At 43.3% G+C, this 13,547-nt stretch overlaps 1 protein-coding gene across 1 annotated transcript; it reads right to left on the reverse strand.

The window, feature by feature from the left end:
* Nucleotides 1-12,842: 12,842 nt before the first annotated feature.
* On the reverse strand, nt 12,843-13,202 carry LOC115228859 (histone H2A-beta, sperm-like). Its single transcript, XM_029799330.1, has one exon. It carries the CDS (start codon nt 13,200-13,202, stop codon nt 12,843-12,845), a length of 360 nt encoding a protein of 119 aa, XP_029655190.1.
* Between the last annotated feature and the right edge of the window lie 345 nt (nt 13,203-13,547).

The following is a 13,547-nucleotide window of genomic DNA, read 5'->3' on the forward strand; positions in this document are numbered from 1 at the left end:
GTTTCGGAAGAGTGTTGAGTTGCGTTTGAAATTTTGTCTGTTCCTTTTTATGCCGGGTAGTTTCCCTGTGCTGCACCACATTAAACGTTTTCGTAAAATTAACAAAAACTGAGCATTTCAAACAAAATAAACGTCCAGCTGAATCAATCTGAAATTCAGACGGGTATCGTTTAATTATTTTATTTAACTTTTGATTGTTAGATTGCTTTTGTTTCGGCATGTAAAAATCTATAATATTTAAGCGGCCAACTACCAAAACGTGTGAAAACGTGTTATTGTCAAAATTTAAACAAAGATTAATAAAAATATATGATTTAATAAATATAAATATGACCTAACAAAAAAAATATGACCTAAAAAAATAATATGACCTAACGGCATAAAATATGACCTATAAGACCTAAAAAAATTAATAAAACTATTAAAAAATATAATAATAGTTTATTAATTATAGAAATAACATCAATATGATCAATAAAAAATAATATGACTTATATGACTTTTGGTTGCCCTACATATAACCCTTCTCTTTCGGTTGCTAAGTCAATAAAATCTGTTCATTCATTCATTCAGAACTTGCAAATTTTGTGGATAATGGCACCTAAAGTTAGCATAAAGGCCCGAACGGATTTGCTTTTAGCCTTTGACCGTACTTTTCCTCCTTTTCCTCTTGAAGACATTATACTCTGAATGAATTGAATTAAGTTTATTGTAAATTAACAGAGAAAGAGAAAGTGACAGGAATTAAGGACGGTGATAGGACGAGACTGATGCCAAGGCATCTGAACTCTTCTGAGCATGCGTCCAATTCATCTGTCGTGAGCCAGAGTAGGTTCATTAATTTTTGACGAGTGCAGAGAGTTACCGGTCGATAAACAGGTCGGTCACTTGGGATCTCCTCCGAAAAGACCGGATAGATTTCTCAATGACCTGTCGTATCTCCAGGGACCTGTTCTCCGCCCAGCTTGGGACGGGGCCTCGTGGGTCAAGCCTATAAGCTAGCTTCAGCGCGTAGCGTCGGATTTTCTCGCATTTCCTGTAAATTTTCTCGAGATTTTTCGAGTAGTACCATGCTTCCATTCCGTACAGCAAGGTGGGTAGGATGGTTGCATGGAACACAAAGAGGAATGTCTTAGGATCCAGATGCATGCTTCTTAAGAGGCAGAGAGCCGCAATGGCTTTTGCTCTCTTTTTCTTTACATGCAGACGGTAGCCCGAGTTAGCGTCGATCGTAAGCCCCAGGTAGCGTATGCAGCTGGGGCGCCCAATTTCGGCTAGGGGCCCAGAGCTCTGATCTGATGACTTTTTCGAGTTGATTTGTAGGAAAGCGGATTTATCCATTGCTAACGAGAGCTGTTTGCTGGCGCACTACTCCTTTATTACCTCAATGTAGGTGAAAAGCCTCTTTTCTGAGGCCATCACATCTTTTGAGGTGTCAAGGATAAGGACGTCATCAGCATAGAGAAGTAGATTTGTCCGAGGGTCCCGGGGCAAAGGGAAACTGCTCATAACCAGATTGAAAAGAAGTGGACTGAGGCAGGACCCCTGCGGAACCCCTCTTCGGAGTGAAATATCTCTTGAGCGGAAACCAGATTCGGAGATAAACGAGTATCTTTCGGAGAGAAAGCAGCGCAGCCAGAGGTAGAGTTCCGCTGTAGGCACACAGAGTTGGATCCTTTCCAGTAGGTCTCTGTGCCAGACGGTGTCGAAAGCTTTTGAAATGTCCAGACATACAAGAGATAGAGTTTCTTTAAATTCCATTGCTCTCGAAATCATGGACTGTACCGTTATGAAACAGTCACTGCAGCTACGCCCAGAACGAAAACCCCATTGCTGCGTTAGCAGCACTCTCTTTTCTTCGGAGTGGAAGTCAAGGCGCTTGGCCATGATTTTTTCCATCAGCCTTGAGATAGTTGGGATTAGGCTTATGGGACGATAGCTGCTAGCGAGGTTCACAGGCTTCGCAGGCTTTTTGATCATCCGGACCTCTGAGATTTTCCATTTTCCCGGCACATGGCCCCACTTGAGACTTGCCGTAAACAGATCCGCAAGGAACACATGTAGGTCTTCGGAGGCTTCCTTAAACAGCCGCATCGGTATTTTGTCGTGGCCTGGTGCGTTGCCTTTTGACGAACGGATGGCCCAGGTCACCTCTGCAGTGGTGATCGGTTGATGTTCCGACGACAGTGCGCACGGCAGTGGCTCCGACTCCCTGCCTTGCGGCGTTTTTGGATTGGCCTCCTGGATAATGGCCAGGTGTTCTGCGAAAATGTTCGGGATTTCCTGTGGCGAGGCGGGCATACCAAATTGGTTGCACAGCCTCGGGGGTGAGGATTTTCCTTCGAGGTTAGCCACTTTGCGGAAACAGTCCCAGAAATTTGGGTTTCTGTAGTCTAAGTTTTGACAAGCCTTCTGCCATTTCCTGGCAGTTTCCAGCTTTGTCACGACTTGAACTTCATAGCCAATTTTCGAGATCATGTTTTTAAGTCTACCCCTGTCAGTGGGGTCAACACAGCGTTTGAGTTTGTTTCTCAGCCGCTTTCTCTTATTGAGGAGAAGTTTCACCTTCGTGCTTAGAGTAGATCTTCGTAGGCGGTCAGCACACGGCACTGTTCCGTACGATTTTAGATAATGGCGCATGAAATTTGTTAGCTCATCGCTTGCGTAGTCGATGTCGCTGGCAGTGTTGTAGTATGTAAGGTGAGTGTTCACAAGTAGGAATGCACTCATGGAGCTTCTATAGTGTGGCCAGTTGATTCTTGAAAGACTGTAGCCTGTGGATACGTGTTCTTGTTTAATAGAGCTAGAGTGAATTTTGATCTCCATAGGAAGGTGATCACTTCCGATATCGTCAAGCACAGTAGGCTTTTCCATAATGGTAGCGATCGAGTGAGAACAGATGCACAGGCATAGGTTGTCCTCGCCGTAGGGCGATTGGTGGTTCGGCACTTCAGATGTCCTGACGAAAACACCAAGTTTGTCAGTGATCTTCTTCAGTGTTCGACCATCCTGGTTGCTTAATCGACATCCAAACGCCGTATGCTTCGAGTTTAGGTCTCCGATAAGAAGGCAGTGAGCGGTATTTGAGAAGAAATCGTTAATCAGACTGGTGCAGGGAGGAAGATATTTGCAGTATATTCCACCGATTTTTAGCCAGAAAGATTCTGTTTTCACCTCAAGGGATAGGAATTCACACAGTGTCCCCTCGATGATAGTGAGGTTACGGACTTTGAGATTTTCGCTGTAGAAGATGCTCGAACCAGTCCCAGGCGTAGAGCAGCTACCCCATTTAAGATCCACTGACCGGTAGCCTGGGAGCTGGTAAGAGTCATCTTCTTTGAGCTTCGACTCGTTGACGACAATAATGTCTGGATGGCCGCTGTTCACCATCTCAACGAAGTCGTGATGCCGTCTCTTGATAGAACGGGCATTCACAGCGATTATTTTGATCGTGGCTATGTTGGTGAATTACTCCTTTCTAGCAGGAGCTCTTGCAACATATTCAAACTTATTCCAGCCTTGGTCAGGGTATCTACCCAACGGCATTATACTCTGCTAACTATTTTTTATTTACATAATAAAAAAATGGCATTCCGAAATTTAGTTGAAAATTTTTTTCTAGTCAAAAAAATTCGGAATAATGTTGTTTAACTATATAAAACAAAAATAACTCGTCTGAATCAGTTGCATCGTCTGAATCGTCAGAAGGGCTGCGAAGAGCCCACAGACAAAAAGAATCCAGTTGCATGGTAAAGGAAAATAAAGAAAAAATGGTCAAGAATAAACAAAATCTCGCATCAATCAAAGCTTGCTCCAAAGTTCAAAAACGAACAGCGGCCAAGCCACAGCCCTTTTGCGAACCTGAATATCCCACCGAACATCCGAACCCTACTGTGGCTCAAAAACACAGTGAGACCCAATTCTATCAGACGACAACTGAGGTTAACAGCTCAAACCTCACATATTCTCTGAGTATCGTAAACTCGGCACTTGGAAAGATCAAGAGGTTTAACCTCCTATCCAAGTCTCCAACTGCTTCCAAAGCCCGGATAACCTTACAGAAGTCCGGCACCTTCATTCTAAAATTCAGTTCGCCAGAGGATGCTGCTGCGTTCAAAGCAGAGCTGACTCAATCGAATATGTTTGGCGAAGGCGGCCATAAACTTGCCTCAATAGCTGAGAAGGCCTCAGTCTTGGTCCTTAAAGGAATCCCTCATTGGATCTCGACAGAGGATCTTAACCTCCACTTGAGAGAAAGTCTAGAATCGGACTTCAAGTTCGAAAGATTCTCTCGCAATGGAACCGACATGCCTATCGGCAAACTCACGCTGGATTCCAGAGCCGAGGCCAACACCCTCATCCGCTTTGGAATAACTGCGGGCTTCAGCCATATCCGCTGCGAATGGCACAAGCCCTCAGCAACGAGATGTTTCCGTTGCAATCAGTTTGGACATACGTCCTACAGATGCTCAGAAAAACTCCGTTGTCTCCTCTGCGGTAAAGAACACAGGCACCAAAACTGCCCGAGTTCCAAGCCGAAACCGAGTGTCCCAGCTGCAAAAACTTGCATTAATTGCAAGAACACTGGGCACTTGGCGTGCTACGGTGGATGTCCGTCTGCCAAAGCAGCAACAGCAGCCTCAAGGGCTGCGAAGAGCCCACAGACAAAAAGCCCAGTACGCTGGGTAAAAGCCGAACCGATAAAATCAGTTTGGACAAAAGCGGCTCCCCGAAGTCCGTCCAAAGTCGATGTCTCTACTCAGACGTCGCCGCCCCCCAGCACACTCACAAACTCGAAGACAACCACTAATGAGTGCCATAACTCGGAAGTGGTCCGCTCGGCTGTCCCTCATAAGAGGAGAAAAACCCACCGTGACAAAGCTTTGTCACAAAGAGGTCCCCACTCGGATCAGGACCTACACAACAGAGATTCCCAACTGGAATGCTTCCGCTGTTGTGTAGGAGCCCTGACCCTACTTGGAGTGGATATGGATATGCTGCAAGAGCTCCTGCTAGAAGGGAGCAATTCAGCAACATAGTCACCATTAACTCTGGCTCACGACAGATGAATTGGACGCAAGCTCAGAAGAGTTCAGTTGCCTTTGCATCAGTCTCGTCCTATCACCGTCCTTAATTCCTGTCACTTTCTCTTTCTCTGTTAATTACAATAAACTTCATTCATTCATTCTGAATCAGTTCTGCCTGAAATAAAAAAATATGGCTAGTACCAAACAAGTTTTAATTAAAATTATCTTAATATTTAGTTACTCAATTATTAATAGAAAACATAATAAATTTTTGCACGTGTGAGCACTCTTTTGACATACCTTGTTGTCCTGTTACATTATTTGGTCAATCTTTATTTTTTTATTTAATTGGATTAGAAGGAATATTTTGCAGATGTAGTTTCTTTTAATTAATAAATTATCTGAAATTTCATCATTTTGTAATATTTGCGAGTTTATTCTTTCAATCTGTTTATATCGCTTATTTGAAATCTTCTCATTTATCTTTATTCATTGAATTTCACCTTATTTTTTGATAGAAAGTTCTATTCTTTATATTCTTATTGCAAAATTTTATTTATTTGTTCCCGGATTTGGCGATCTTGTATTTTAGCGCCCTAAAATCTAAAATGATCAATTTCTACCAAATTTTAATCATTATTGTTATATTTTTTTTTCTAGATTTTTTTAAACTGAACACGAATTTAATTATTGCTATATTATTTTTATAAATTATTATGTCACAGGCCTAGGGTGTACCGAGCCTAGCTGGTTATACTTTCGGACTTGGAAAAAAATTCAAAAAAAATATTTGAATTCTATCTCAAAATCTATTTTGTCAAGATAAATATTATAAAATGACAAATAACAGAACAGAATTTTTTATTGTAAAGAACAAGAGACTGGTACATAAATATTTTTGACCAACAAAATTTCGGAATGATACTTTTTTATTATATAAATTTTTTCCCTTCAGAACTTGCAGAATGTTTGATCAATTATTGCAGCCAATTTATCAACATCACGGTCAGAAACGTAGCCATCAGCCCACGTTTCGGCTTTTTTCTTCTCAATGGATTTATAGTTTAGCAGACACATCGCTGTCCAGCGGTCCAGGAATGTCTGCCTGGCTTGGATGGCCGATGATGGTATGACTGAGAGTCTAAGTGGAAGTAGACACTTGAAAACCGCGAATTGTATCAAACCCTCAGGCCGTCTTTGTGTTGGCTCAACCCTCTTATCCCCATAAGTGATACCGATTGACGTGCCTACAAATTGACATAAGTTAGGCTGTGTGTGCTCAAGACTCAGGTCCTTCTTGAAAAAGACAATCTGATCTATCTCGACTTCGCAGGCTACACGTAACGTCTTGATGTATTCGTACAGAAAAGCAACAGCTAGGCCTTCATCCCATGAACTCGAATTTTCTATTTTCTCAGCTAATGAATATATAGGTGAATTTTCCATGTACGTAGTGTTGATGGAAACACCAAGCAGACTGTTTGCTATGTCTCCCCAATCTTCCTCACTTGGGGGGTTGTGGAACATCGTTACACCACGGCTGACGATCATGCCATTCTCGCGTGGTGTCCTTTTTGATTTTGCAGTTCCAAACTTGATTAAGTCATATTGACCAATATTCTCGGACATATTACTGATTTTGAACTGCCGAAGTCTACTGGGCCTCAAAAACAGAGTGAGACCCAATCCCATCAGACCCTCACATATTCCCTGACTATCGAAAACCCGACACTTGGAAAGATCAAGAGGTTTAACCTCCTATCCAAGTCGCCAACTGCCTCCAAAGCTGCATACAGACTGCAGTTCGTCTGATTCTTCCCGGTGAATTGGCAAAACATGCTATTACAGAGGGTGCAAAGGCAGTTACTAAGTACACGAATACAAAATAACACTTTAAAAATAATTGTTTTATTTATTTGTTCTTTAAATAACTATTTCAACAATCCAAATGCAACTAGTAATTGTCCCTTTGGCATTCGAGATCTCCGCAGCCTTTCTCCCGCAAACATCCAAGTTCTTAAAACACGTCTGCCTCCTTATCGCTCGGAGAAACATGGATGCAAGCGAATCTTCTTGGCTAAGACAGAGGATCTCTGGTACAATCATGCGCGGCAACACGAAGCTATTCTTTTGACCGGGATCTGATCGTTCTCTGTTTTTTCTTTAATTAGTTCACTAGTAATTTAGTCTGTAATCTCGAAAAATTCATCAATTTAAGCAATAGTTACAATTATTTGATGGTGCTTTTAGGGGGGAAAAATTTATTAGTTAAGGGAGGCAGTTAAAAACTAACTAAGTAGACCTTCGGCATCGCTGCCTTTTCAGTCTCCATCACACACACGCCTCCCTACACACAACCACAAGTTAAGACTTACCGCCTTACCTGCCATCCAGAAATAATCTTCTCTAGGACCTCAAGCACGTCAACATGCTTATCCCTGTCCTCATAGAGGTACCAAGCGTGGACGCCATAGGTCAAGACGGGTAACACCATGGCGTTAAACACGCGGAACCAGGCACCTCTGCTCAAGCGGAAAGCACGCAACGCACCTAATCGCTGCATTGCACGCATTTTCGTACGTGCAATGTGATCATCAAACTTACCGGACGGCTTAAAGAGCACGCCCAAATAAGTCATCCGATCAACTGCAGCGATTGCTGACCCGCTCAGCAATAACCTAGGAACAAAATTAGTGTAACCCCTCGTCCTTTTACAGACTTTAAGGACACTGCACTTGTCCGCGCACATTCTCAGGCCCCTACTCCCACACCAGTTTGCAAGTCCATCCACAGCAACCTGAAGCCTACGACACGCACACTCCGGTTTCATTGAGTGATCCCAGAGGATAATGTCGTCTGCATAGATTACCATTTCAGTACGAGCATTGACTGGCATAGGCGCAGTGGCCATAAACACATTGAATAGTGTCGGACTGAGCACAGAGCCCTGAGGGACCCCGCGAAGGACTGTTGCGACTTTAGAAAAGACCCCCTGATGCCGCACGACCTGTCTGCGAGATTCAAGAAACCCCGACAGCCAGCGCCTTAGACACGGAGAAACCCCACACGTGGCAAGGGAACTCCGGAGGCCGTCGTGCCACACCGAGTCGAAGGCCTTTTCAATGTCGAGACTAACTAAAATACCGCATTCCCTTTTCTGGAGGGCGCTCTTCATACTAGACGACACCTTGTGAAGGCAGTCCCCGCATGAGCGGCCCTCCCTGAAGCCCCATTGGAACTCAGGGAGGGCGTCTGCCACCATCAGCTCCTCCAGGAGCCTTTGGTGCATAATTCTTTCTAGGATTTTAGATATCGCGGGGAGCAAGGAAATGGGCCTATATCCCCCGGGGACATCATGTGGCTTCCCGGGTTTTCCGATAAGAATCACCTCAGCTACTTTCCACCTGGAAGGAATCATCCCAAGTCGCAAGCTCCCGTTAAATAAAACCTTTAGCGCAGTGATTAACCGCGGCGGGGCCTTCTTAAAGATGGCCATCGGGATCCGATCCAAGCCCGCCGCGGTGTTCTTACTTCGGGAGATTGCTGCCAGAATCTCCGCTTCAGTAATTTCGCCTGCATCGTCCATTGATATATCCAGCTGGCAGCGCTTGTCCCACGACAATATCTGCTGGACAGTATCAAAGGACGATGTCTCTACGAACTGACTTCCGTCAGTTCCCGAGATGTCATTGAGATGGGCTGAAAGTATTTCAACCACCTCAACCGGGTCCGAAGCGAGGGTTCCATCAGAGCGTTTAAGGCGCACTGACTTAGCCCCCCTTCTCCCCGACAGGCTCTTCAACTGCTTCCAGAAGTCCGGAAAGCGAGGGTCCACCCTTCGGCAGGCCCTCTCCCACCGCGAACTTTCGAGTTCGCGGATTTCTCTTCGGACCTCCCTCTGAAGCCGGCTAATCCAGCCACGAAACCAAACGCGGTTCTCCTCGTAAATGCATTTGTCCCGTAGTCTGGATAGCCGGCGCTTGAACCTAATTTTATTTAAGATCCGGTGAGGGAGCGTGGAATGTGACTGACCCTGCACTGAGTTCTGTTTGAAATTATCTCGCATGTAATCAGTCAGGGCAGCATTGATTCCATTATCAAGCGCCTCCAACTCACGTATGTTGGCGCAGGTATTCCCCACCAGAAGTGAGGGCAACCTGCTGGCCATGAAACTCTCCAGGTTAGCCCAGGAACCCACCCGGAGGTCAAAGTATCCTGGGACCCTTTGAGGAACTGGCTCACGGAGTTCGTGCAATAGAGGCAGATGGTCGCTCCCAATATCGGGCAATAAAATAGTTTTACTAACCCAATTTAGAAGACCGGGACTGATATGATATGATGTTGAGCATCATATCGGTTCTTCGCCAAGGATCTTCTTGGCCTCGGCAACGTTGTGTAGCATTTCATCTACACTGCAATTCATCTCCCTACAAAATTTTAATAGGGAAACGCATAATTGCACCGCAGGACTAATACTGTCCTGCGGTACACGCTCGCCAGGGGCTGAGTGCAATGGCATCTCCACGTATGGAAGACGCCTTTTCAGCCCCAGGTTGTGCCGGACGGTGCCGCCGTTAGCCGCCTCGGAAGGCATTGCCGGCTTAGGCAACCAAGCGGACTCGGAAGCTTTCGCCTGCTTTGCCAACTTTGTCGGCGAAGGCTGCACCGACCCACACGCAGCATGGCTCACAGGTTCCACTGGCTTCGCCACCCTAGCGGGTTTGGAAGGTTTGGCCAGTATCGCCTGCTTGTCAGGTTTTGGGGCAGGGGGCGCGACGCGAGGCGGGCGCCTTACCTTTGGGATTACATCCCCACCTACCTTTCGGGTTGCCTCCTTAAACTTGGGGCAGCCTCTGAAGTTGGCAGTGTGTCCTAACTTACCGCAGTTGACACACTGCCTCTCCTTGGATGGTGAGGGGCACGTCTTGCGACCATGCTCTCCACCGCAGATAAGGCACTTGGCCTTATCCGGGCACTTCGTAGAGATGTGCCCGAACCCCTGACACCGAAAGCATTGGGTTGCTTTCGGGCGGGGCCAGGCAGCTCGGATCCTAATGTAGCCGATCCTGGTACCAAGAAGTACCAGGCGCTCGGCTTCTGCAGGAGATCCCAGTGTTAGCTCCGCCACTTCAAGAGGGCGATTACCCTGCTTGAAGCGTGCAATGGCAGAGGCACTGGGGTACTCCTGCTGCAGGTGATCTAGGAGGTCATTATCCTCGAAGTCCCGAGGAACCCCGAGGAGGAGGACACTTACCTTTCTTACCTTACGTTCGATCCTGACTAGGCGATGCATGCCAGGACCGAACGGATTTGACTTCTCCAACTCCCCTTTGAAGTTGGAGAAGTCATCCTCCTTCTCCCAACCAAGCAGGAATTGGGTGGGCTCCCTCTTCAGGACTCTATACAGCTTTGAAGGCTGGATAGAGTCCAAGGTACCTAGGATCTTTACGACCGAGGCCTTCCCACTTGTAGGGAGGACCTCAAGTCGTGCCACAGCACCAAAGGTAATTCTACCCCCGGCGCCAGTGGTCTTCTTTGGGTGTGCATCCACCTGAGCGGACGCACACCCAGTACCTAAAACATTAGGGGTTGGACGGCCAGCAACACGTTTCGGCTTCCCCACCGTGTGCCAACCGTCCTCGGGGGGAACCTTATTTCCTGCCGGACCCACCGGAGCGGGCCCAGGAGACGACACCCTGTTAGCATTAAATGACTTAAGTTGGCTGGGTTTGGCACCACTAGACAAACCGCAAACACGTGGCGAACCAGCATGCTGTGCGGTTGTCGTGGCTACCAAACAATTAGTACCTGTTGCAGCTGCTGCTCCCCCGACACCAGCCAAAGGGGGAGCAGAGGGAGAAGAGTCTCCAGTGAGTGCTGAACCCATCTGGGAGGGTCCAGGCTTCGACCTCCTGCTTTGACCTAAAGAATTAAAAACACCACTAGAATAGCCGAAGCACGTGGCGGTGAACCACGGCTCCGGCAGTTCATCGTAGTGGCACACTGAACCGTCTTGTCCTCCGGGGAGTGCGAAGCGGGAACGCCTCCACTTCGACATAGCCTTCTTAGTGCAGACAGTTGTCTCTTTGTAGCGACGGAAACATTTTTTGTTTTAATGGGAGCTCTTTTTTGTCCTTTTGTGCTAACTTTAGGTGCCATTATTAACAAAATTTTAACATAGATTAAAGTATTTTACATTTTTTTAGTTTTTTTTAATAAATATATATTTATGCCCGTTTTTATGATATCGAAAATTTAAAACCAAAAAAATACTGAACAAATTTAAATTACTTATATATATCAAAAAAAAGGTTTTATTTTTTAAAATTCGTTCAAATTCAATCATTTGTAACCTCTCTACATAGCCAATCATTGAACATTTGAAGAAAAAGGCAGAATAATTGGCATGTATAAATCTGGAAAAACATACAGAGAAATACAAGATATCACGAAAAAGTATGCTTGGCACGATATTGCAAATTATCAAAAGCTATTCAAATAAGTGCTTGACGGACAAAAAAGTTGGGTCTGGTTGACCATTCATTGCTCAATCGTCAAAAATATTTTAAATTAAAGAGGCTTGAAAAGTGGATGTCAATTTCAACTGTTTTTAATTTACTAAAACATTTACAGAAAAAAAGGGAAATCAGTAACAGCTCAAACAATAAGAAATACCACGAAAAAATTGGTCTGAATGCATATCCGCCCACGAAAAGACCACTTCTTACCAAAAACCCTAAACTTCAATGATTAAAGCTATGCCAAACATGCAATATGCTCTCAAAATATTTCGGGAGCGAGTTATTTTAAGTGATGAAAGTAAATTTAATATGTAAAATAGTGATGTAAGAACTTTAGTATGGAGAAATCGCAAGGAAAAATATTTAACAAGCAATCTTACAAAAACAATAAAATTCGGTAAAGGAACTATCATGAACTATCATGCCATAATCAATATTGGATTCATTAATTTGGTTTTGATAAAAGAGAAGATTGGTGGAGCTTTGTATGTTAACATATTAACGAATAATATGATCTCATTTCTGAACAAAATCGAACATAAAGATCCTAGTTTCCAACAAGACAATGATCTGAAACATACTTCGGCAATAGCAAAGAGCTTTTTTCAAGTAAATAATATCGAATTACTACTATGGCCAACACAAAGCCCAGATTTAAACCCTATAGAGAATGTTTGGGCCTTTATTAAAGAAAAAATCAAAGGAAGAGAATTTTTGAAAAAGGAACATTTATTTGCAAAAATATCATCCATTTGGAATTAACTCAAAATAGAATACGCAAAAAGTCTTATTAATAGCATGCCAGGCCGAATACTAGATGTAATTAGAGCTAATGGAGGACATAATAGATATTAAATAAATTTGTTCATTTTTGGGTTCTGAATTATGAATGAATGGAAAACTGTATAAATATAATATTTTTTAGACAAAAATAAAGCAAAACTTTATTTAATTTTTTTAAATCAATAGAAGTTATTTTTTAAATATTGTTTCATAGTAAATTCATGAGAAAATGCTTTTTCAGTTTTTATTTTTGTTCACTGTATATATTTACTATTTTTTGGGATAATTTAGCCTAAGTAAATAAATTATATTGGACTAAAAAAATATTTCGCCAATGATAAAATAACACAGTATTGCGATATTTTATCTATACTTACTTCTAAATGTTTATTCGTTGATTGTGTTTGAATTTTTTTTGAAATTCGTTAAAAAAACTTAACTGGTTGATCTATTGTATTTCGAAAACAATATTACAAAATAACAGTGCATTATTCAAATAATTAATTTAAAGTTAGGAAGTTGTTTTAGGAGTTTCTGCAGTTTTGCGAATCATAAATCCACCAGATGAAATAATAGCTTTCTGAGTTAATTCTTTTAATTCGTCGTCATTTCCAATTGCAACGACAATGTGACGTGGTTTAATTCTTCTTTTTCCACATTTTACTGCTGTATTTCCAGCAAGTTCAAGCATTTCAGCCACAGCATATTCCAATACTGCGCACATATATACTGCGGCAGGAATTCCTACTCGCATTCGGGTTTCATGACGGAGACACCGGTGAATGCGTCCAACTGGAAACTGTAACCCGGCCCGAACGGATTTGCTTTTAGCCTTTGACCGTACTTTTCCTCCTTTTCCTCTTGAAGACATTATACTCTGCTAATTATTTTTTATTTACATAATAAAAAAAATGGCATTCCGAAATTTAGTTGAAAATTTTTTTCGGAATGGTCCTTTTGAAAAAATTTGGCAATGATACTTTTTGTGCATAGGTTGAAAATAGTGTTCATTTAGAGAATTTTTCAATGTCTGGACGTGGTAAAGGTGGCAAAGGAGGAAAGAGTGGTGCAAAACGATTTCGAAAGATATTAATTGACAATATACAAGGAATTACTAAGCCAGCAATAAGAAGACTATGTCGAAGAGGGGGTGTTCGAAGAATTTCTGGAAAAATTTACGAGGAGACACGTTCTGTCCTTAAGATTTTTATTGAGC

The sequence above is a fragment of the Octopus sinensis genome, unplaced genomic scaffold (assembly GCF_006345805.1).
Source record: "Octopus sinensis unplaced genomic scaffold, ASM634580v1 Contig11126, whole genome shotgun sequence".
Taxonomy (NCBI): domain Eukaryota; kingdom Metazoa; phylum Mollusca; class Cephalopoda; order Octopoda; family Octopodidae; genus Octopus; species Octopus sinensis.

Bases quoted from the DNA above. Each gene is read 5' to 3' on its own strand.
- LOC115228859 (XM_029799330.1), bottom strand. From the start codon at position 13,202: ATGTCTTCAAGAGGAAAAGGAGGAAAAGTACGGTCAAAGGCTAAAAGC.